Genomic DNA, 25,244 nt, shown 5'->3' on the forward strand with positions numbered 1-25,244 from the left:
CTGCTCTTAAAAATGTAATCAGTTGGTAAAATTACCACCAATGTAAAAAACAAATTTCGATTCAACAGGATTTTTAAAAGACACTTAAAACATTTCAAGCAACTACAGTGAAAATTGTTTACAGCGACAAAAAACCCAGGACCTTTGCCGTCCCAGGCGTATTCGTTACTTCTCTGCTAAACGTGCAGGAGACACCAAAAATGCAAGAGACTCCACCAGGAGTTCAGATGAGTCATGTGAACAAAGTTAGTTATGAGAAAAAATCTTGTACCCAATTGCAATGCCCTTGCTTATCGCACGGGCAATAACTTACCTTGATCTTCAGACGTGGTTTGATCCTTGTCCACGGAGTCTGGCGACAACCTGTCCGTATTCGAGATGTTCACTTTGAACCCTTCCACGTCATCCTTATAACTCCCTTTTCCTTTCTCATCCTCCTTTGCCCCAGTGGCCGCCATGAAGATCGGAACTGGCTGGGTATCTACGCTAGGTGTCTGTTTATCGGACTTTTTAGTAGGTGACATCGCTGGAAATTTCAGATCTGAGGGCCTTTCTGACGGGGCCAACACTTCTTTAATTTGAGACAGCTTTCGAGGTTCAACCAAGTCAGTTGTATTTGCCTGAAAGCAGCCATACTTCAATTAAAAGAGATTAACTGCTGTTTTATGAAATGAATTTTTTCACATATATACATAGAGAAATGATTGCAAATGAAATAATTCCAGATGGGATTCGAACCTCGTTTTCTGGGTCAGGAGATGATATTTCGATGTCTTCAATGTCGAACTGTCGACTAAGGGGTGAGGCTAGGTTGAGGTTTTCACTGTTTACCTTTTCCTCGGCCAAGTTAGTGGAAGAACAGATAGAGGCCTGGAGAAGCAAAATGAAACAATCGGATGACATGGAAAAAGAATTGGTGAGTTATGAGTGAAAGTGACATCAATTTATTGCGGAAGCTGACAGAACAATTAGATGATTGAACAATTAGATCGTTGGTTTCGTTAGCTGGGTAAAAGAGAAATTCAGAACTCACATTGCTTTCGGATCCCGAGTTGTATCTCTTTACGGCAAGGTTCTCGGCTAAAACCAAGCTCTATTGCATGAAAACCTGGCCATGACGACAGTTCAAAAAATTATCATATATCTGTTTTTTCAGACCAATCAAGCCAATTTTCTACGGTACTCACTGAACAATTGATGAGGATCGCACATTGAGAACTCCTCCCCGCAAGAGGCAACATTGACTGAAGTGGCTAGACTGAACTGCTCGTTTGCCCTGTCACCCCATCTGCCCCCTGGCATCGATAGGTGGTCCTCCCCGACCGCATTAAGACCTCCCAATGAGGCACTCATAGGGTTGGCTGGACCTCCCCTCTTCATCTTAGAAGGATTTGACTTCTTGAACCAAGAGGGTAACTCAGAGTCATCGTCGTCCAGGAGAATAGCTAGAAAAAGACCCTCTGAGAAATGTTTTAAAAATAAGGCATCAAACTAAGCTCGTTTTTTGTCACTTGCACCGCAGCAAGACTTCCATATAAGTATTGTAGTAGTTTTCAGTACAATTGTATTTCAATCGGAGTCTGAATACGCTTTTAAAACATGAATGACAACCTACCTTTGTTAATCGCTGGCTTCACGGATTCGCTCCTAGCTCTGGTCCTGAACTCGGCTGGAGGTGCGGAGGACAAGCTGCGATGGGAAAACTCATCAGGGATAGGGACTTGATTCAAATGCTGAGTCATCTGTCTGCTTAGCTTCCAAACGAACACACAGCTGTAAGAAAAAGAAGCGGTTGTTTAATGCTTCACATGCTGGTCACGACACACTGAAACATTTAAAGCATCCGAATCCAGGACTTTGTCATCTTACCTATCTCCACAAGTTGAAATGAGCCTTTTTGAATCGTTTGTGAACGCTAGCCCAGTTATCGTTTCTAAATAGATATATTGCAAATTTCAGTTAGACATTATCCTTATTGAAATCAAGTTTTTTATCACAATTGATATTTTACCTGAATGCCCAAACACAGTTGTTACAATATCGCCCGACTGTTTGTCAATAAGTGAGATAGTTTTGTCAGAGCCACAAGTAGCGATGAATGTCTGTGTCGGATCCAGACACAATCTGTTAATATTTCCATCCTCCGCTTCGGATCCTTTGATTGTACGCACGTGCTTTGAAGTCTCCGAATCATAAAACCTGAATAACAGTAACACAAATCTGTTAAAAACATGACATTTAAGACTGTCTTCAAATCGCTTTTTTCACTCTAGTATTTGCTTTAGCAAAAACGAATGTTTGCTTTTCCAAGTTTCGCAAGACAAGCAATTCACACACAAAAAAAAACATTTCATCGATTGGTTTTGCGTACCTAATATTTCGATCTTGGCAAGCTGTGGCGTACAGATTCTGTTCCGTGTCTAGAGTCAGGTCATAAAAAGTGGTCTTCTCAGCCACAATATGCTCTCTTGTAAGTTGCACATTTCCTCCATTTCCTATCGTCACATTTCGGAACACCAGAGACTTGTCCATTCCTCCACTGACCAATTGGATCGTCCCATTTCGGAGCTCGTGGATCTTCACTCCCGTAATGGAGCTAGAATGATCAGTCAAAGTTCGCACAAGGTCGTAGTTCTGATCAACTGAGAGAACATGCAGCACTCTGTCTCTGGAAGCTGTCGCCAGCATTGGAGGCTCAATGTAGCTGGCAGAGTACTCCAGAGAGAGCACTTCTGAGTCATGAGCCTCGAGAGTCAATAGCTCACCTAGCAAATAGAAAGGACTAATTAATCATAAGGTAAACTTTTTTAGAGCTAAAACAGTGATCAATTCTAATAATTACAGGGAATTTACAATTAAGAAATGTTTCAGTTTTTTTTTCGCTCTCTTTGGACCAAAATCACAATATATTTCATTAATTTTATCAGACTTTTTGCCCATCAAAGATTTATGTGCATTTGCACTCGAACATACCCTTGTGGAGCATGGCGGCATCATATATGCGCACATTGCCCATTCTGTCTCCAGCTGCGATATGAGTGCCCGAATCAGTCAGCGCCATACACCTAAAGCCCGCCTTCTTGTCATCTTGTTGTACATTGTCTGTAGGTAGCACCGCATAAGACCCGCTGTTGACGCTGTTCAACGGGAATCCCCCTCTGTCTTGTTGGTGTTTCGAGGCATCTATGTCCATCAAATGGTCAGTGTCTATATAAACTATGTCTAGTAACTCGTTGCTGTATACATTCGGCTCGTAGGTCGTTCCCGATAGGTTTATGTGTGGGTACAAGTTCCATACACGTAGTGTGTTGTCGTTACTGCAGGTAAGGAAGCTTCCAGGCGGCAAGGGTCCAGGTACCTCTAATTCTGGATACATCTAAACAAAATCAGGATTTTTCCTAAAGTAGCGACATCAAATAGTAAAACTCAAAGACCAGGATTATAGTTTTAACTTTAATTGATAAATGAAAATGAGTTTTTGAGCCAAGATTATTTCATTATATGTTGGCTATGTTGTAGTTTCTGTGCTCAAGTCTGTTTTTCAATCCAGATTAGATAGCTTTGATGAGTATATATCTTGGGTAATAAGTATATCTTAATGCATGCATGCCTTGGGACAAAAATGAAAGAGTTTGTTCGTGTAACTGACCTTGACATCTCTGACAGGTGCGGAGTGGAAGAGGAAGGAGGAGTACTTCCCTATTCTGTAGAGGTTGAAAACATCCCAAATGTAGAGACTGTGGTCACTGTAGCAAGCATACAGCTGAAACAACACACTCTGGCGGATCTAATCCTTTTATCGAATCTTTCATTGTTGACAGCAACGAAGTAAAACTTAATCCAACTATCGACACATCGAAACTTACAAGTAAAACCAACTTTATGTTTCAATAGAAAAACGACTTATCATTCAAATACTCAATCCAAGTAAATTTAAAAATCTTCAATTATATGTTGCAGTTGATTTGACAAAACACTTGATTGGCTCACCTTTTGGTTGCTCTCGTCCAGTTGCACAGCCACGCAGTCCGGATACCTGGCATCCTCCGGGTGGTCAGTGAGATGAGTGGGGTCAGTGCAAGCTGCCACCTGGACTCCCAGGAAGTGTGGCTTGGGAAACGTGGCTAGGTAGTCCAGAGACAGCACCTCGAACACTCTGATGCTCCCATTGGCACAGCCGCAGTAGATGTACTTCTTTCCCACGGCCAGACTGTACGCTGCAGACGTCTACAACACATCTCATATTTCATTCACTCCTGGTTCATGACGATCGGAACTCGATTTCATAACTAGCTTTTATCAACACAAATGATTCAAACTTTCGACCAAAACTACTCGGTGATATGTTGCAATAGGTGGTAATTTTGAGTAAAGTTCATGAATCAGATTTGAGAACTATTATGCATAATAGTCATTTCATTTTCAAACACTTGTACATGCTACTAAGATAGTTTTTGAAATACAGCAATCTGCCAGATGAAATGTTAGTTCTTTTGCCAAAAAAATGAGGCTTTTGAAATAAATTATAAATTATGTTCAAAGTATAACAAAGAGGGATCCAGCTATTTAATTTGAATCTGCCACATATTGTGATATATCACATAATCTCTAATTTAAACTGAAAGGAAGAAGCACAAAAAAATAACCAATATTCTGCTATAGAACCTGATATCAAAGGACATAGAACATGACAGTGACAGACAACTCTGGCCACAAACAGACGAGTGCGTGAATGATAAGATGTATGACTCACACTGAGGTCCACCCACTTGGTGAGGTTCCTCTTGGCGTTGAACTCACACAGAATGCCCTCTTTGGCCACTGTGAAGCAACTACCATTCTTCAGACCCTTTCCCGTGGACACATCACAGAAAGAAAGGGTCTTCTTCTCTCCCAACAGAGCCGCCTTGCCCTTCAGCGGCTCCACATTCAGGTTCTGCAAAGATAGAAATGAAGACATTTGGAAGAGACAGTTGGAAAAGAGTTATGAACGCAAGGAAACACAAACACGTTGTAGTCCTGACATGTTTTTTCCAACTGACATGGTTTTTCCAACTGACATGTTTTTTCCAACTGACATGTTTTTTCCAACTGACGAGTACTGACATGTTTCTTGAAAATTTTTTCGAATTTTAAAGAAAAAATATATGCCCCTTGAAGTTCGCGAACAATTTATCACTGGTGCTTTTTTGATAAAAAAAATTCCGTGATTTAAGAAAATTGTATCAATATGTAAAGTTTTTATTTCGCTGGGAAATCTGATAATTAAATGCTATTTTCGAAAATAGAAGTCGATCATGTTTTTCGTGACTTTTACATTTTTGCTGTTCGATAGTGTGCCTTCCTTAAGTTTAACAAAAGAAAAATAAAGTTAATTTAAAAAGAAATCAAACTAAAAATGAAATCAAATTTCGAATTTCCAAGCAAAAAATAGATTGCCCTAAAACTCGAGTTTCAAGAGCAAGTTATGATTGACACTTTTTTTGAAAAAACTAGACTAATAGGTAATTTTTCCGCTGGGAAATCTGAAAACTAATTTCATTTTTCGTAACTAAAGTCGATCACTTTTCCGTGACATTCACGCTTTTGCTGTTCAATAATGGAGTTTGCCTTCTATTATACAAAGGAAATGATCTGAACTTATAAAACAAAAATCAAACCACAAAAAAATCAAACATTAGCCTTCATTTCAAAAGTAATTTGAATTTTCCAACTTCTCAGCTCTCGAAAAGGAGGTTCATTCGTTTTTGACATCTCAATGCTGAAAATAATTTTGAAACTCCCACCGATAAACTTACAGGAATATTCACCCATAGAGCCCCATGCCAAATTCAAAAGAACCAAGTTTTCACTAGTGGGAAAATCTTACTCACACTTGTTCGGAGTTTGGATGCAAATTGGCCATACTAGGAACGCAGAACAAAAAACAAGTTCTATCATCTGGAAAAAAATTCATGCTTAATCTAAATTCCAGGCTGGTCATTAAGTATTTGATAGTAACTTCTTATGCAAAAAAAACATCAAATTATCATTCAGCGCATAGTCAAGATTTGCACTTTTTTTACGACTTCAAATCAGCATTCCTGCTTCCTTTCTACCCAGTCACAAAGCCTGCAACTCCTAATGATGCAATTCAATCCTCTCTTAAAATTAACAGCGGGCATAAACTTGAGGGAAATATTCTTTTGATGACTTTGGACCGTAACGCGACCCAGAATCCTCAATACGCAGCTAGGCTACATCTACATGAAATGTATTTTACTAGGTGGCCTGAATTGTATAATGCTGCGGTTATTTGGCGTATGCTTGAAATGAAGATGTTACCTTTGATGACTTTTCGATGTACCAGAAGCGTACGTGTCTGACGCCACATGTGACGAACCACTTCCCATCCTCCGAGAAAGACACAGTTTGCACTTTGGCCGACACTTTGTTAGAGGCCACCTTCAGTCCACTCTGAACACAACGCATGCATGAACAAATTAAAACTCATCGCCCATTGCGACAGTATTGCATAGTTACAAAAAGAAAATTGCGAACCCACAAGCACCTCATGCGTCTTTTAAACATTTTTTCCTGTTCTGAGGAGCCTTTTAATCCTTTTCGCACGCAAAATCAGGTACCACAACACAAATAAACGTCACATGAGTTGGAGTGACGTATCATATTAAAAACCTGTATAGTGTTAATTATCCCCCTTTTGCAAAAGTTGGATTCATTTCAAGGGATAGCAACAACAAGATCCAAATACCTATGTCAGACTTCTCTCAATATTTGAAAAATATATTTGATAGATTTTTACGCAATTATTGAGACACTGAAAATATAGCCATACATGTAATACATTTTTGCATCAGGACATCAAGGAGGTTGCCCTTTGCTGAACTAAGCAGGACTCTATTGGTTCACTTGAGCATGTAGGCAGCTCCCAGTGTTGTCAAATTCATCACAACAGCCAAACAGCAACCAGACGTCAAAACGATACACTTCATTTGACCAGAAAAAAAAAACAGCTCAAAATAATGCGTGCTAGCAAATTCTTCACATTGAAAAGTGTAACAAACGCCTTCTATGGTATTTTTAACTTGTCTCAAAGACACTAAATCTATGGCATTTAAGACTGATCTTTTAATCCCACCATTTTAGCAACTAATGGTTTAGGGGAAAAATCAGATTTGAATGTGCAGAAAAGAAAGCATGAAATATTTTGGCGCATTCGTTTCCTATTGAGAATTAATTGAATAGAAACACCATTTCACCACGCTTTGTTTACGCTCGTGTGAAAAAGGATGTCAAAGGACAGCACATGCTTTTAGTCGCAGTCTTTACAAGAGAAACGTATTCAATGAATGTGAAAATGCGATTCCAAGTCGACCTTTATATGATAGGAAACCAAAACGATTAAACCGACTTATTTGTCATATTTGATGTTCGGTTTGTTCACCGACTATCAGATGGCAGAACTTATTGACTTGATCTGTTTGAATAAACTGACCATCATTAAAGGAATTTATCAGGTCAAATCGAAAGGACTAAACATCATGTAATTCAACTTCTTTCTTTAAAACATTTTTCTTTCAAACTTATGAAAACTAATTATGTAATGAAAATATATATCAACTACATAAATAAAAAGTAAGTTCAAAACATGCAGATTCATCAGCGATATGCGTGGAAGACACATTGTTTCAAGATCAACGAGGTCCAAAAAAGAAATATAGCCAGCGTAGTGTTGGAAAAACAATCTTGTTTTCTTAGTCTTATTGTAGAAGGAGAACAAATTAGAAATACTTATGATTGACACACTTTCATTTTCATAAAATTTTATCAATAGTTTTCTTCCGTATGTAATTCCAAAATTGATTCCTCTTTTGAATATCGATATTTCGCTGGAACGCAAAAAAAACGCAAGAAATAACAAATTGAAGGTCAACTACTTGCCCATTATAATTCATACTATTTGAACGATCATCGTTAGTTACCAAGAGTGTCATGAATTCGTGTAGACTTTTCCCCAAATTTATTTTGTTTCTCCTCTTCTAATTTCACAGTCGTTGGGGAGGGGGAGGGGGAGAGACTAACCCGCCAATTCCACACATTGATCTCTTGGTCATGCTGATTCCCCACTGACACCAACATGGAACTGTGAGGGGCGAATGCGACGATGGGGATCCCGAACGAGTGTCCATGTAGCTCTGCCACTTGCACCCCACACCCGTGCTCACTCACCGCATTGGGCTCTATGTTCCACACTCTCACCGCCGGCTGGTGGCCAGCCTAAACAATAATATAACTAATTAACAGTTGGAAAAGAGTAACGAAAATAAACCAAAACTTCAATTTTCGAAAAAAAAACACATGCCCTCAAAGCTCTTAAATTTCCAGACGATTTAATAATTGACACTTTTTTGACACAGAGGCGAAGCTGAGCTTCGCACCACTTGCGATACAAACATAGCAGACTGACAGTTGGAAAAGAGAAATGAACGCAAAGAAACAGAAAAAAATGACTTGTTTTATAAAAAAACTTCAACCTTCGAAGAAAAAAACAGATGGCCTTAAACCTCTTTGAATTTCTAGAACAATTTATTATTGACAACTTTCTCATGAAATTAACCCAATTTGAGAAAATAAGTAAAGATAATATTTCGCTGCGAAATCTGATAATTAAATTCGACTTTCGAAACTAGAAGTCGATCACGTTTTTTGAGACCTTTGCACTATTACTGCTCAGTGCGATCACGTTTTTCGCGAATTTTACACTTTTGCTGTTTTTTTTAAAGTTCAGATTATTTCCATAGTTAAAAGAAAGAGGAGTTTGCATTCCTATTAACAATGGCAATGCATTGCACTTAAAATGAATCACAAGTCAAAAAATCAAAATTAGGAGTGAAAAATAAGTTTTTCTTAAAAAATAAACTTTTTATTCTGCTGAGAACTCGGAAAACTTAAGTCCATTAAAAAAACTTACGGTAAATCACGTTTTTTGTCACTTTTTCAATATTAGAATATTATTGTTCGTTAGTGGAGTTTGCTTCGTTACAGCTGAACGATGTCCGCCTACGATGTAACTTTGAAAACTTTTTGAAAAAACCACAAAAAACGTGATATCTCAAAAACTACAAAGATTTGAACAGTCATATTTGGAGGCAAGATTTGCAACACCTTAGAAAACCCTGACACCACCCAACTACAGAGTTGGGAATTTCAGCTTTTGCGAAAAAAAATAATACAACTTTTCTGAAAATTTTTTGAAAAATCACAAAAAACGCCATATCTCGAAAACTCTAAGGATTTGAGCAGTCAAAACTGGAGGCAAGATTCGCAATCCTTAGTAGTACTCTGACAGTACCCAACTACAGGGTTGGGAATAAAAAAAATTAATTTATGTTTTCTAAAAAAAATTCAAAAAATCGTCATATTTCGAAAACTACAAAGAATTGGGCAGTCATAATTGGAGGCAAGATTCGCAATCCTTATTAGTACTGACAGTGCCCAACTACAGGGTTGGGAACTTCAAGTTTTTTAAATTATTTTTTTTGAGTTTTCTTGAAAATTTTTGAAAAATTACCAAAATCGTCTTATCCGTTAACTGAAAAAAAGTTTGCAACCCCTTGGTGAATCCGGACAGCATCTTAATATTGGGCTGCTTATTTTAAACTAGGTGAAATAACCACTAAAATCAAACGGGAAAATCGAAAAAAAATCTTAACCATTGCAATAAATGATATAGCTTAAACATGCAAAAATAATACGTTGAAAAAGCTTAAACATGGCGAGATAGTGAAGCCCGTATTCAAATATATATGTATAATAGATAGATAATAGATTTTGATACGAAAGTATTCAATCCCCTTGCCAAAAAGTGCCCCACAACTACGAAAGTGTGTTAAAGTTATCATGAAAATCTGAAAAATCTCAAATATGAACAAAGAATCATCCAAGTTGAGAATGCGACTTTCATTCCATTAATTTTTGCACGCACTAGTGGAACGGTACCTTTTGTCACCGAAGTAATTAAAAGAATTGCCTCTAAATTAGGCGCCAAAAGAAAAGCCTCCTAAGTAGATCAAGTAGCACTCTTAAAAAGTACAATTTCATGTATCAGAGGATCGCGATCCCTAAAATCAAAATCTTATTAATCATCAATAAGTACAGTGGTCGAGGAGGGGAGGCTGTGATGACGCAGGCTATCCCCGCCTCAAACAAACATGTAGCTGAAAAACAAACTCAACTCCTTCGCTATCCGATAAAAAAACATTCTTTTGCATAAGCTTATTTTAATTATGTGGAAGCACATCTCTTATTTTGCAGATGTACATTTAATATATTTCTATAAACTGACATTGGTTTTGCCTATTTGTTTTTATCTTACTGAGGCTAATTTATCATTTTGTCCATGGGGGTGTTTTGACATGCGTTTACATTTACTGTGATCTTTTATTTTGAATATCTATTTTGATTTCTGAACTCAAGATTTTGTTTTTTTTTTAAAAAACATAGACTTTTAGTTCAAGAAACATGAAGAAAATCATTCGAAATGAAACTGATTAACGTAAAAGCAATAAGCGCAATACAATCGTCAGTATCGCGCAATATAATCGAAAAAAAAATTAAATGAAAGAACAGCCAGCTTTGCTCGCAAAAATCCCTTTACAATAAAAAATATCATGCAACTAGATCAAAACAAAAATATGTTTCGCAGAATCTATATTCAATTAAAATATGATCGATGAGTCAAATGCTCTAAAGGTAGAAAATAGCAACTTTAAATGCATGATAGAAATTTCGCTTAAGTAAAACGAAGATAGAAACGCACTAAATTTTTCATGGGCTCATTTAAATCACCCAAAAGATACCTAAACAATCTGAAAAACTCAGTTGTAAATTTTCTTGGGGCAAAAACATGAAGTTCCGCCTGCAAACTCACCTTTGTAAACTTCACGTCTTTTGCGATACAGAAAGAGATAAATCATCATATTGCTAACTTTTGTTCAATTGCATTTGGTCCATTTTGTGATGCAAGATCCTAATACGTGGTTTTCCGCATTCCTGATTGATAACCGTTTTCAATAGTTATACATGCTCGGATTCAAAGTGAGATACTACCCATCAGACTTGAACTTAACGAAAACACATATCTTTGAAATGCTCCGACATACGCAATGAATAAACGTCGCACCATTTTTCTGGCCCGCAATTTAATTTTCTTGCACTTTTAAACTGCGCATTGCTGGTGAAAACGTCCAACTTTGGACTTACTTCTCCAGTGGCAATGTGAGATCCATCGTACAAAAAGTCCACTGATGACAACGTCTTTCTGCAAGTGTTGACAATATGAGTCTGTCTGTTGGTTTTGCTGTTTAAGATAACCACGACACTCCTAAAAACAAAGGAAATAAATATGAACTTTAAGCACACTCGGTAACAAAAAATCATGGCAACAAAACTAAAACTCACCCAGCTAAATAAGCACATTGATGAGTTGGCTCGTGAACAACGATGTGGCTGCTGCATTTCACTGTCAAACCCAAAACCTTCTCAAGGCATACCTAAAAACCAAGCCGGTTATCATACTTTGTGGAAATAATTGAGTCAAAAATTTGGGACAGTTACTTTGTCAGACAGTCTATTTGTCAACTTCGACGTGCTCCTTTCCTTGAGTTTTTTCAGGGAGGACTGCTTCTTAATATACTTTGTGGTGTTAAAATCCTGCGACATCTGAGAGTCATTAAAATGCTTTCATTTAATCTGAAACAGGGACGATCTCTAGAATCCAATTATCTAGCTGTAAGAAAGCATACAGCTAGATCCACCACGAGATGGCTCGACAAGTCAGGCAAACCGATACAAGATCACCCCGAATTACCAAAAGAGCCTCCAGAGAAAACAATATTGAAGAAGACCCGTGGGATGCCGATAGGGATAATGCTCAAGTCAAAAATTGTGAGAGAGACACTCAAGGCGAAGGGCTATGATCTCAACCAGGTCGAAACTGGAGAAGCACAGATAGATGAGGACTTGATGAGATTACTCGAGAAACTGGCAGATGATAAACCCGTGATCGAAGGAAAGGGCAAGGGGGAACCGGAAGTCACGATACTGCGAAGGAGCGAGACAGTCGGCGGCGAAAACTCCTTAGGAGAGAGTAATCCTGATGGGAAAGAAATCGTGCAGTCACTGGTTGACAAAATCCCTGATGACATACTTGAGCGGACTCGGGTTAGGAATAACCTCTCCAAATGGATCCGGACGGGGTCCAAAGAGAAGGGGGACCTGGAAGAAGACAGCTACAAGATCTTGAGCCAGTTCTACAAAGAAAGAAAAGATTTACTCTATCACACAGTTACATCAGACCGAAGTGTTATTCAGATCGCACGATCAAATGGGGCACCAGGGGATAGACAAGGTGCAACAGAGAATACTTCACAGGTTTGATTGGCCAGGATTACGGAAAGCCTGTGAGAGATGGGTGTGTAACATTCGCCCAAATATCACACAGCGACGGAGCGTAGAAAAAGTACCTATTGACGACTGGCAGGCGTCAGTTACCTTAATTCCACTCGTTTTTCACCGTCTCGACCTTGCCAGTTGATTTTCTGGTCTGTCTAGGGCAAAGTAAAAAGTTACTATTTTTAGGCCATCAGTCAAACGACTTTTGATCAGCTTTCGTTTGCATGCGAACACAACCACATAGCTGAGTCTCGGATCCTCAGACTACGTGATTGTCATTAAAAACACGGCTCGAACCACCTATTTCTATATGTTTTTGTGTGACAGTTTTATATTAAATCCATTGGAGATGGATTGACCCTTTCCTTTCTCTATCTACTCATACTCTGAAATATCAAATAATATCGGTGTTTAATTAATATCTAGGACATTCCAGCAACTGTTATAGCTAGTTTACACAGTCCCTTCACATATAACAGTCTCTGGGGGACCAAGCCTCCGCTCCCGTGATTTTCTTGAGATAACACTCTTATCTCCTATATTTCGTGTCCCGGGAGGGTTCCGTGGTATTTCTCTTCCCCCCACTGAAGCCTCCGTCTCCACAAATATCCGTCACTAAGGTCCTTATCGTGTGTTATTGCCACGATAAGAGGCTCCGTAATTTTCTCGTCTCGGATACAACCGTTCGTCACAAAATATGGCGTCGTTCTGATTTTTCTCTATTTTATTCAAAATGGCCGTCTTTTTTCTATTTCTCAGAAATGTTCTCCTTCAAATCGAAATTTTAAAAATAAAAATTCCAGAACATTCTGACCCTCCGTCGCAACACTTTTCTGTTCGTAAGGCCTTTAGTCACTTTTTTTTCCGTCGCGGGAAGGTTATGCTGTGTCATCTGGCGGAATGGCACATACTCCCCGGACAAGTCTCCATCAATGTCCCTATTGATCGCACAACACCGGGTTATCGTCAAGTAGGTATCCAGTTTTCTGTAACCAATCTTACAAATCGCATAAGAGAATGAAATTTATCTACTCCACCTCAACTCACTACGTGTTCACAAATGGCATCGTACTACACCTCACTGCCTTTCAACATTTTCACAAAATTTGCACCATGAGGAGTGTCCTAGATAAAATTTCTTTTCTGACTACTTACGTCATCTTGCCATAAAACTTCTTTTCGCTTCTGATTAAAAAGTGGGACGTGGCACGGCCACGCACCCGTTAAAATTAACTTAACTTCACTCACCAAGTATAATTAGTCATTTATGCGGTCCTTTCAATATTAAAACTAAGAAACTCTGTGGCTAGGAAAGTTATTGAGTTACCCACCCTTCTCGAGCGAGTTTACTCAAACTTACCATGTCGCCACACAGTGAATTTGTGTCTTACACAGGTTAAAAACTTCAGTCGGGAATAAATAGGTAAATATACTCACCTATGCTCCTTATATACATACATAGATAGTAGTAACTAAAATCAACAATCTCAACAATTTTAACAATTGCAACAATTTTCAAAGTTTGGTCTGACCAAACTAAATCAAAACAAAAAGTTTCACCAGTTCAATAATCAAAACTTGGTTGATTGGTTTAAGTTTTAGCACACAAATACAATCAAGTTTTTCTCTCCTTCTCTTCTCTTCTTTGGTCATCTTCACTCCATCATTTCTCCATCCTGATGTTCAGCGTCACTGTCTTCCAGAACTTTCTCTAACATGTCCAGAGAGTTGCGGGCCGTGCCCCAACCCTCCTGTTCCAACAGCCTCGGTTTGCAACAAGGTAGCAAGTCCACATTCACCTTCTGCTCCCGGTTCCTGCAAAAGCTGTTGTGAAGACACAGGCTCACGTTTCGTTCTAGGTCAGCTCTTAAGACCTCTTTCTTTTCATCTTCAGTAACACAAGGCGCTCCAGCTACTCGCTTCACCGCAGTGGTGACCGCGTTTCTATGCGTCAGGAAAGCTCTCTTATAGGCTCCTGGTCCTATGTCTAGCTGGAAAGATTGATAGGCTTCCGTGTTCCTTGACATGTGACGCTTCGCGCGTTCATACATCCAAGATGTCATCACTGCACGGAACCAAGGCATCAATCTTTGCCTTGACCATATTCTTTCAATGGCTTTAGGTATTCTCAGAACCTTGCAAGTGGTTCTGAAAAGATCCAATTCACTACTCATTTTCACGTTGCTCAGCTGTTCAGGAGTCGGCACGGCCGTCTCCTGCTCATCTGTGTCCGCATAAGCCTCCAACCATCTCACTGCTAGCATGGCGCTAACCACCACGATTGACACTGGTTGATTCTGATCGGGCAACCCCGTGGAGTACAACTCCTCCACGTCCCAAATTAGGATCAGGTTCCCTCGTTTGGGGTACCACAACGTCTGCGCTAAGCAGTGGCAAGGATATTCCCCGTGGGTTCTCACTATGTTCCTTCGGGTTCGATACCCTGAGGCTCCCAGCAACGGTTCCACTTCCATCAGGATTCTATGTAGATCGTCTTTCTCTTCTATGGTGGGGAATTCAGTGGGTAACGCTCCACTCGCTTTCTGCTTCTGGAACTCACTCACGTTGCCTTCGTTCAGCATCATGAACTCTTCACCCACAACGTCTTGCAACCCGCCTTCGGATCTCTTCGGGACTGCCCGAAAGATCTTTGCCAACAAGTCATATGACCTCTCTGACATTCTGGCCAACCTCACGCACTTTGGCACAGAGAAAAGCTGGTCAACCAACACCTGTTGCGTCCTCGCATCCATCACCACCATGTGCGTAGGATACTTGCTATTGCAGTATGGCGCAGAGCTTGAACCCACCATATATTTTGAACCAGTAGGTCTGTGATAGGCTTCACTATCCCTCAGATTCATTTCATTTTCTAGGGCTTCTCGCCAGCCTCCAATCTTTTGCTCTGTCTGTAATGCTCCAGGGAATATTTCCACGCTGAGGGACGTCACTAGCTCATGGGCACGCTCCAAGCGCTCGAGCGATTCTATCGAACTCGTCATGCTGCAAAATCCCAAGGCTGTGATCAGGTTTACGTCCGTCACCCCATGGCAGTCTGCGACCAATTCCATGGCACTCTTATCTGACATGCTTAATCTTCCATACAATCGTGCCAGTTGTCGATGCTGCTCGCTCAGCGTAATCAGGCAGTGTCCCATGTTACAAACATGTCCTTCCATCCCACTGTGTTGAGCCAAGCATGTGCCTTGCTTCAACCAATTACTCGATGTACCTTCCTCGGACAGCTCCGTGGACTGGTTGCTCTTCTTCTTCGTCAATCTCATGGCCAGCAGGTGTTGTATCATGGCCAGATCATGTAGACTCGCATCATCATCCCGGTCTAACATGATATCCGCGGTCATGTCCCAGATTAAGCCTGCGTTAGGATGGGGACACCAGGAAGGTTTCATGAGTTCCCACATCACTACTAGACTGGTTTTCAAGGGACCGTCCCAAGAACCACAATCAAAACTCACTTGCCCTTTTAGCTCGGGAATCGAGGGTTCGACTACTCGTTCCTCCAAAATAATTCCCAGCTTGGGTTGTTCCACCATCAACATTCCAATTTCCTTAATCCGTTCAACCCAGAAGTTGAGCACTGTGACTTGCTCGTAGTCGAAGTATGCTTCCCTGGCTTCTTCGTTCACGAAGGGATTATACGCCATCCCTGGTATACCAGACACGTATTGGAACGACTTCAGTTTCCCTAGTGTTGCAAACTCCTTTTGTCCTCTGGCCGCTTCAATCAAGTCTCTGCTCACTCTCAATTCTTTGTTGGAGTATCTTCTCACCTCTTCCAACTTGCGATAGCTTTCCATATCATTCGACTCCTTGCTTGGCACGGTCAATGGCATGTCCTGATATAGCTCTAGGAGTGCCCTAAGGAAGTTCCTTTCGCAATCAACTCCCTTTTGCCGAATGATCTTTATACATTCTCCCAACACAGGAGTGGGGATGCGATCCACCACAAACCTGACAAAGCAAAGGGCATCCTTCCGTTTAGCCCATGCTATCGCTGAATCGTCTTTTGAGATCAATGTCCGTAAAGCTTCCATCAATTCTAGCTCCTGTTCTCGTGATTTCGAGTCGTTGCTGGCTTCATACTCCGCCCTTTTGATGCCCATCAAGCACCAAGCCAGTCGTACTTGCAGATCAGTTCTCACGCAAGGATGAGCCAGGTATGCTGCTACAGTCGCAGGTGCATTCATCGTCTCATCAAAGTATTTCTGGAGGGCCGCCCTCCAAGAAATCTCTAGCAACTTTTCTAATCCAATTTCGTTCGCTTCTGATGACATTACTGTCCCATATTCTTTTCGATTGAAGTTGGAGTTCTCCGTAAGCCCCTTCAAGTATTCTTGCATGGCTCGCTTCTCGTTCCAAGCCATCAGGTGCCCTCTCGCGGAGTTCCTCGCTTTCAACATTTCCACATAACCCCCTGCCGGATCCCCCATGTGGACCGATTCCGGCACGGTTATTCGACTGTACTCGACCACATCGAGTTGTCCTTCCAGTTTCAACTTGGCCATGTTGATTCGCGAGGGCCTGTAATCTTCAAGTCCTCCAGATCCACATTGACTGATTACTTCCATTTCTAACTTGGTGTCTGCCAGGGTTCGCGCCGTTTTCTTCGACCTTGTGGCGGTCACGGTCAGACCTGCCAAGAGCATAGGGGGTATCAGATTCTCTTTTTCTCCCCCTGTCAGCGTTGTAGTATCTCCCTGCCCGCTCTCGCCTGAGCGACCTGCGCTCGCTAAAGAGGTCACCACTGCGTTGGCTCTTGACTTCACCACTTTCGGGTTCATGGCTCGACTTCCTGTCCTCCCTTTTAGTCGCTTCAGCCCTTTCCTGGCTCGTCTGACAGGTAATTTCTTTGCAACATGCTGATCATCGGCACTGTCTTCTGTTACTGACTCGGTCAGAACATCCGACTCCATGGAGCTCACTATTTTCTCCAGGACCTCACGCATGATGGGTTGGTTCAATCCCACCTTCATTATGGACTGCGTCCCATATCGCCTTATCACGTCCCAAGATTTCTCCATGAAGTTTACTCGACTCCAGATTGCTCCTGTCTTGCCTTCCAACTCCATTTGATATCTTTCCCATTCTTCTTCTGGTAATGTGCTGAGGAACGATATCTTCATAGACTCTTCGATTTTCCTCCTCCTTGGCGATTCATAAAGCAGCTTCTGTGGATCCCTGCTTCGGCACTCTCTCGCCTGGCTTATTGGGTCTATCGGAGATAGATCGGCTGACGCCTCCTTTGTAGGAGACATGAAGGATGATGGTGCCATCAACAATAGACTCCCATCGACTTCCCCATCGTCATCTTCGCTGAACCGGTACTCTAGCAAGTCCCTTTCCAACGCTCCTAGATCGGTCTCTCCCGATTTCTCCGTCTTGCTTCCGGTGCCTTCATCGTTATCGTCCTGATCCATCAATTCATCGTCGTCCGCATCAGGTTTCGGCCTAGGTCCCGAGGGTCCTTGTCGTGCGTCTGCGCCCGAATCCGGCCGAGCCGGTACGGCCATGTCTCCTGCATGATAAAACAACTCATCATCGACCAGGAACTCTACTAACTCCTCACCATGTGGGGCCAGGTCCTCTATCGTTACATATGAGCCACCTCTGCTCTCACTTGCCACCTCCAGCATCACCACCTTCGCTTCTCCTGACCACTTCAGTCTTGATAAGTCGTCCGCGGAAGAATACACTTCATTCCACGTTTCAGCCGAGACCTCTGGTCTCCTGGAGGGTAGTGCTTTGATCTTCTTCCTGCTCCAGGCATCAGGAAATGAGAAGTCGAACGTGTGCGCGGCAGCGACGTTCCAGCTGATGAAGCGCGGCTCCATCCCTCCACTCCACTTCTGCATTCTCTTCTCCGCGTCACGGGCTGCTCCGATACGAGGGGCAATGATGGGAGATGTGACTCCCAACAACATCCTCCTTATCGGTGGATACCGATGGCATTGGTCCGGCAGCGGCCTGGACCCAGGAAGCCATGTCTGTTGATTCTCTCTTGCATGGGCATAGGCTCCCGGCAATTGAGGTACTACCACAGCCTCTCCTGTATCTTTCACCACTGGTCTCAGATTCCAGAGTTTTGGGTTGAACTGGATGTGGGACAGATCCTCACGACCCATTCGGCATTTGAAGTGGTTGTTGAAATCCATCAACACCCAACCTGGCTCTGCTATTCTTCCGAACAGCCTATCATCGCTAGCCAGCTTTCTCAGTTCACTCTGCTCTACCCAATTCAGCACGGAACAATCCACTACTGAGACCAGGTTGACGTACAACACTGAATTCCTGTACGCTTTAACTTGTACATCCGGGAACGCAAAGGACATCGCCGGTCCATAAACCACTGTGACGAATTCCCTTAGTCCGTGGACCAGAGCCAACGGATCAATCCGCATCATGACAGCTAAGTCTGTTAATAAGGGCATGCCACAATACTGTTTGCATTCGCTTGCGTTCGTCGCCACTTTGTCCTCTCCTGTTACGCTTCTGTTCTGTTGCAGGAGGTATTGAAGTAGGAGAGTCCTCCAGTCTTTCATCTTCCTGAGCGAGGCGGTTTCCAACTGTGCATTGAACTCACGACTGGGTCCCTGCAGTTGTTCAGGGTAACGCAATAGCACAAGCAAGTCTCCCAGCCGACCATAGGTCATGGCAATCAGGGTCAAGAGTCCATCCAACCTCAAATCGGCCAACGCTTGGGTGAAGAGGTTTGCCGGTCCTTTCACAAAGTTTTCATGACCAAATGTCACGTATAAGGCTAACACCAGGCCAATCGACAACTTCCTGATGTCTTTGACAAAACTTGCGATCAGGTTCCTAGATGCCCTCGGGTAGCACGTCGATAGGAAAGATGGCGTCCATCCCACTCCCATTCCGCCCAAGATAGCATCCGATCGTTCGTACTGTGCTTTCGTGGCCAGCACGTCCGCTTGGAACTTGTCCAGCGACATCGTATTCACGTCCTGCATCAGCTTCAACATCTTGCCTCCAGCCAACTCCCGGGCATCAAGTAGACTCTTCAAATACGCGTGTATCTCCTTAATTATTGCCGGCGCATACTCAAACGCGTCTTCACCCAAGGTGCACAGCCTCGGTGACAGATACAACCATATGTTGTTGTGTGGCTTCGTACGCAAAGCCATTGCCATGAGGTCCTCTTCTGCTGACGTCATGTTCTTCCTGATCATCCTTCCCTGCTCGTTCTCTTTATGATCCATCTGCCTGAACCAGAGATCATCAGCCACCTGTTGTACTAACAGATGATCGTCACCTACCCCTGGTCTTAGCTTCAATAATCTTGCGAAGTTGGACAGCTCCAACCCCAGAACTTCGTCTAGCACCAACCGAGTTGTGCTACAATCTCTGAGTCCCTGTATGGCATTCGAGATGTCAGACCAAACAGCGGGAAGCTCAGATCTGTGCGGATAATAATTGTCCGGGTCCACCACTCTGTTTGGGGCAGGAATTATCACGTTATATATCCCCTCCGCTATCGTCGTGACCATCGTGTACACAAATTGAAGGGGTTCAGGCAACGCCGCGTAGCCTGGTGACAATACAAAGATCACCTTCACCACATTCATGGTGAACCGTTGTCTTGCTGCTGCCTCTACCTCGGCCATCGCCGAGAGCAGTGTCATGATCGCTTCCCCTATAACTTCGTTACTCGGGATCGATCCATCCGTCAGACGTGACAATAGGCCTCTGCTTTGTAGATGATCATTCGCGCCTGCAACCACTATCACCTGCGGCTCCATGCTGACCACTCTCCGTACACTTATCATCATGCCTATCGCCTGTCCCCAGTCCAGCTTAGGCGCCGTTAAGAAAATCACATCAGGCCAGAATAGAGAACGGGGTGTATAGAGATAATCGGAGCCGGCCACAACCAGATACTTGGCAGCCTTTATGTCCAAGGGATCATACGCTGCAAAAAGGCCATCACCTACTGGGGCCTTCAGATTCCCATATCTCTTGTCGTCTCCAGACACTGTTGTGGTTCGGGGATAATCCCTAGAATACTCACCCGGCGTCTGACCGGGTGGCTTAGAGAATTGTCTAAACATCTTGTGATGCTTGTTGCTGGGTTTGTTCTCCGTCTGAAACTTGCCTTTGCGCACTGGTGGTGTCCTTTCCCGGGCCCTATCTCGAACGTCGGTGAGCGACCGGGTGTTTAGAGGTCCAAAGGTGTTGTCATGAGGATCACTTGAGCCACTGAGGCTCCTCCAAAGGACAGAGTGGTAGTCTGGCCATAGACGGAGATCTCATTCAGATCTCTCACCAGACTGTCTCCAATGATCAAATGGCGACTCCCTGGGGGAATCACTTGGTCGCTCGTGGCGGGGTTCCAGCTCATGTCATTCAAGCAGGCTCGAGGATGCTCGGCTGGCACTTGCGTGAACTGATGACGTGTCATCAGGTTCTTCCTGATATCTACCACGCGAGACTTCTTGAAGACTCCTCCAGGCGCAGAGCACGCTATCGTGCGGGTTGCCCGCTCGGAGCCATCTGATGAAGGATCACGACGCTGGGAAGGAACGATCCTAGCCAGCGTCCGTTCAGTGCCTCTGTTGATCTCATCCATCGCGGCTCTGGCCACTTGGTTAAATGATTCCTGAAATTGAGGAGCTAGATAGGTGTCAGAAGGGTCTGGTATCGTAAACCTCTGACTCGAGGCAGACGGTCGTGTCTGCTGAGGAGCCTCGTGCCCCTTTGATGCACGCGAATCCAGAACCTCTGGTCCTCTCGATGCGCACAACTCCTGCGCGGTTGTCCTGGGGCGTGTGTCGCTAGATCCCTCCGAGGACCTCATGCTCGCCAGGATTTCCGGTGACGCTTGGCTCACCTTCGCCATATACAGCTCCTTCAGGTGCTTTAACTCATCCTCCTTGTAGGCCACCTGCAGATCTTCGAATTTCTTTTTCCATTCATCTCTCTCCCGAGCTATGGTCCTGTACTCCTGAAGTTTGGCACACAGCTCACTCTGGTCCCTCTCCTTCTTCTCCAGTGTTTCAATCGTTTCCGACGTCTGGATCTCTATCTCGCTCACTCTCACTTTCTTCAGGGGAGGAGCAGCTGTTGGAGAGTCGACCGAGTGTGACGGGCCTGGCCCATCACGCTGTCTCTTCGCTCCGATTAATGGCTGCGCAGGTTGGACAGGTAAGGGCATCTCACCTAGCCGGTGGTCCCTTTGCTCACCTAGTCCCGGCTCACGAGCCAAGTCGTGGCCAGACATTTCTCCGCGCCTCCATCTCATCAATCGGTTTCGGCCTCTCTCGGCGGTCCCGGACTCACCGAAGGCCAACATCAACACTACTTCCGTAGGGCGATTCCCTCGACCCTCTCTTCCCAGTGCATTGAGGAGTGCGACCACAAACATCGCCAACCCCGGGTCTTCTCGTGTAAAGTCACAATCGATCAGCCGCTGATAAATCTCGTCTAGAGTCGCTCCTAGACTCGCTGAGAGGAATTCCATGAGTTCGTTAGTATCTCCCATTTCTTTTCGTGTTGATTCTTCGTGTAATCTCTTCGTGTAATCTCTTCTGATTCAATGTCAGTAAACAATTTCCGATCAATCAAGATCTAAAAGACAGGTCGCGACTTAGAATCATCATTTTAAGATGCAACATCAATCAATTCTCTAAAACTCTCCATTGAAATTCTCTTTTTCAATTCTGATTTAAAATTTTAGCACCAAGGTGGATCGTCCACCTTTACTTTCGTCAGAGTAGCATGAATGTACGCTGTCACCTTGATGACCTGGGGTGCCCCCAGGTCTTTTATGACACTAACATAAAACATAACATCACAATAACATAACATAAACATCACATAAACATCACATAAAAACCTAATCCCTAATACTGTACCTAAGACCTAACCTAATCTAAAACTTGACTGTAATTCTTATCGAGCAACTTAATAAAAACCACTTATCGCCGAGCGCAATTCTTAGCATATGCTCAGATAGTATTTTTTATGTAAGTGAACCTCTATGTCAGTCTCTGAAAATATCACATGCACAAGAGCATACAACTCTCTCGGATGTAGCTTTCCCCTATTGGGATCATAAACTGGCAACGAGAGAGAGGTCACACCTCTCTCAACCAGGAAATCCCTAAGTCGAGTCAAGGCCAATACCAAGCTCTCCGGATTCACGTGTTGCCTATCAGTAGCTTTCGTAACCAAAAAACACAAATATTTCCCTGGTATCTGTGATGCAACAGGGGGCAACGCTATCATTCCTCCTACACCCGGCCTCTGTTTCCACAAAAACTCGATATTCTTGTACTCTCTTTTAAAGTCGGCCGCTAGTGCTGTTTTGAAGCTTACGTCCGCAGTTATCGCTATGGCGCACGTGCGTTCCGTGAGTATGAAATCGCTGTCCGTTATAACGATATTGTTCGAATAGTGGTTCGGGAGATCAAAATACGATTCAAAGATTCGTCCAAAAGGTGGTTTCTTAGCATTCTCGCCCTCTGTCTCTAGTTCTCCGGTTTCCCTTGCCGATTTCAATTTTTTTATTATGAGATTTTCGGTGTGGGTGAGTCCTACCCCCACTCCCCGGACAAAAATATCCATCGACGTCCCCGTCGATCGCCCAAAGTCTAGGAGACCGAGGTTGGATTGTGGAACACGTAGAGGACCATCTGGGGCGACCCAGTTGGACTCGGTATTGTCATGACTGATGTATTTGACGCTGTCTCTGTCGACGTCCTGAATCGTCAGGATCGTCTCTTTTGGATCTGTCGGCAGATCGTGGAGCCATTCGAGCACGCGCAAGTTTGTTAGTTCTTGCTCATGTGTCTGTTCCGCTTCTGGTTCGAACTCCACTTCCGGTTCTGATCGATCGTCGATCCAATCTTGATCCATATCGTTCACAAGGTCGATTTCTTCCAGCATCGCTACTTCGTCCAGCCCCACCAGCGAGTCTATGACATCACCCACTACTATCCGGTCTACAACGAAGTCCTCGCCATACGGATTGTATTTCTTCTGGTTTTTTCCCCTCTTACTTTGGCGTGTCTCCATAGTGAGCGGAAAGTCAGGCTGTATTCCTTTGTCAATTTCGGTTTGTTCCGGGCAATCCCAGTCTTCTTCGGCATAGGGTAGAGTTTCATCGTCCACCTCTACTCGCTCAGTCAACTCGAGATCCAGTGGTAGATCACAATTGTCCACCATCTCATTGCCGTCGTTCTTGTCGCGAGTACCCCTTTCATTCACTTCACAAGCAGGATCCACTATTAAATAGTCTCCCTCTTGCATGTCCGCTGGGATGCACCAATCCTCGGACGAGGCGTTGTGTGGTTTGATATTCTCGTAATGAGCCGCTCTTCCGGTGCTCAGCCGATAAAAACGACCTCCTTGATGCACCTCTGTTATTTGAAATGGACCACGCCATTTCTTTAATAGTTTCTTGGTTCCTTTTGGTGGAACCACTTCCTGGAACACCCAGACATAATCGCCAACTGAGTAGGCTTTTGCATCGGCTGTTCTTTTATCAAACCTCCTTTTTTGTCTAATTTGCGCCTGTTGCGTATTCCTCCTGCATAAGTCATTGAGGTCCTGTTGTCTTCTAATAACGTCCCGCACGTACGTTTGCGGTGCTGTCCTCTTCCCTTCATATTCAGGGTAGAAGAACGTTAACGGGAGTGCTTTTTCATGACCCGTGAGCATCATATGCGGACTTATTCCCGTGGTGGAATGCTCCGTGCTGTTGTAAGCACCCATCACTTGCGGTAAGTGCTTGTCCCAGTCATCCATGTAGCGTGAGCAGTAGACTCTCAACATGGATACCAGTGTGCGATTCTGCCTCTCGACTAGGCCATTCGTTTGCGGGTGATAAGTGGTCGAGTGGGCCTGCGCTACCTGCGACCTTTTCATTAACTCTTTCGTGAGATCACCTACGAATGCTTTGCCATTGTCAGATTGGAACGTGATGGGGCAGCCATGCCTTGCTATCCACACGTTCATCAAATGATCGCACGTTTCTTCTGCCGATGCTGTCATGCAGGGTGCCGCCTCCGCATACTTCGTAAAATGGTCGATCATTACCAGCACCTGATTATAGCCCGTTGCTGTCATGCAGATTTTCTGGTGATCAATTTGAACCACTTCGTTGAAACCTGACGATTCTATTGACTGTAGGGGGAACCTTAGTTTCCTGGGATCCTTTGCCTGTTGACAAGACAGGCATGCGGCTATCCATTTCTCACAAGCCTTCTTCAACCCCGGCCATTCGAATCGTTTTTGTATCCTGTTATACACTTTGTCCACGCCTTGATGTCCCATCTGATCATGTGAGCGAAAGAGCAACTCAGTCTGGTACAACTGTGGTAACACTATTGAGTTGTATTTATAAAGGACCTTGTCCTCCTCCTTGCGCTTACAGGCTACGATTCCGTCCTTATTCAGGTACAACAAGTCTTTTCTCTTCAGGTAAAACTGCTTCAGGATTTTGTAGCTGTCTTCTTCCAAGTCTCCCTTGTCAGGTGCTCCATTCTCGATCCATCTTTTCAGACTGCTCGTCATTCTATCATTTCGTTGAGCCCTCAGGAGATCCGACAGCCTGTACCTGGCTTTCAAATACGTCTTCACCACGTTCATTTGCCCACTCATTATCTCCGGAGCATGAGCATCGTCCATCAACTTGACACACCATATCTTTTTCAAAGGCGTCGCTTCTTGGACAGATGGTTCCAGATTGGTACGGACGACCGTACCATGTGGCAGCAATCTGGTTGGGCGTTTTGAAACTGCTATCAGTTCGA

At 43.4% G+C, this 25,244-nt stretch overlaps 1 protein-coding gene across 1 annotated transcript in view; it reads right to left on the bottom strand.

Moving 5' to 3' along the window:
- The window catches only part of LOC134842175 (WD repeat-containing protein 62-like), a 323,070-nt gene that overhangs the window by 22,350 nt on the left and 275,476 nt on the right, over window positions 1–25,244 (bottom strand). Inside the window, exons 2-19 of the mRNA XM_063858391.1 lie at window positions 11,617–11,751; window positions 11,461–11,552; window positions 11,263–11,383; window positions 8,083–8,277; window positions 6,325–6,456; window positions 5,874–5,906; window positions 4,754–4,936; window positions 3,991–4,227; window positions 3,650–3,763; window positions 2,974–3,376; window positions 2,372–2,765; window positions 2,012–2,199; window positions 1,870–1,933; window positions 1,616–1,773; window positions 1,188–1,445; window positions 1,034–1,080; window positions 739–870; window positions 314–620 (exon numbers count right to left, since the gene is read on the bottom strand). Of these exons, the coding sequence (XP_063714461.1) occupies window positions 314–620; window positions 739–870; window positions 1,034–1,080; window positions 1,188–1,445; window positions 1,616–1,773; window positions 1,870–1,933; window positions 2,012–2,199; window positions 2,372–2,765; window positions 2,974–3,376; window positions 3,650–3,763; window positions 3,991–4,227; window positions 4,754–4,936; window positions 5,874–5,906; window positions 6,325–6,456; window positions 8,083–8,277; window positions 11,263–11,383; window positions 11,461–11,552; window positions 11,617–11,721 (3,163 nt within the window). The 5' untranslated portion in view covers window positions 11,722–11,751. The remainder of the gene's footprint in view (window positions 1–313; window positions 621–738; window positions 871–1,033; window positions 1,081–1,187; window positions 1,446–1,615; window positions 1,774–1,869; window positions 1,934–2,011; window positions 2,200–2,371; window positions 2,766–2,973; window positions 3,377–3,649; window positions 3,764–3,990; window positions 4,228–4,753; window positions 4,937–5,873; window positions 5,907–6,324; window positions 6,457–8,082; window positions 8,278–11,262; window positions 11,384–11,460; window positions 11,553–11,616; window positions 11,752–25,244) is intronic.

The sequence above is a fragment of the Symsagittifera roscoffensis genome, chromosome 3 (genome assembly GCF_963678635.1).
Source record: "Symsagittifera roscoffensis chromosome 3, txSymRosc1.1, whole genome shotgun sequence".
In the NCBI taxonomy this organism is placed as follows: Eukaryota; Metazoa; Xenacoelomorpha; order Acoela; family Convolutidae; genus Symsagittifera; species Symsagittifera roscoffensis.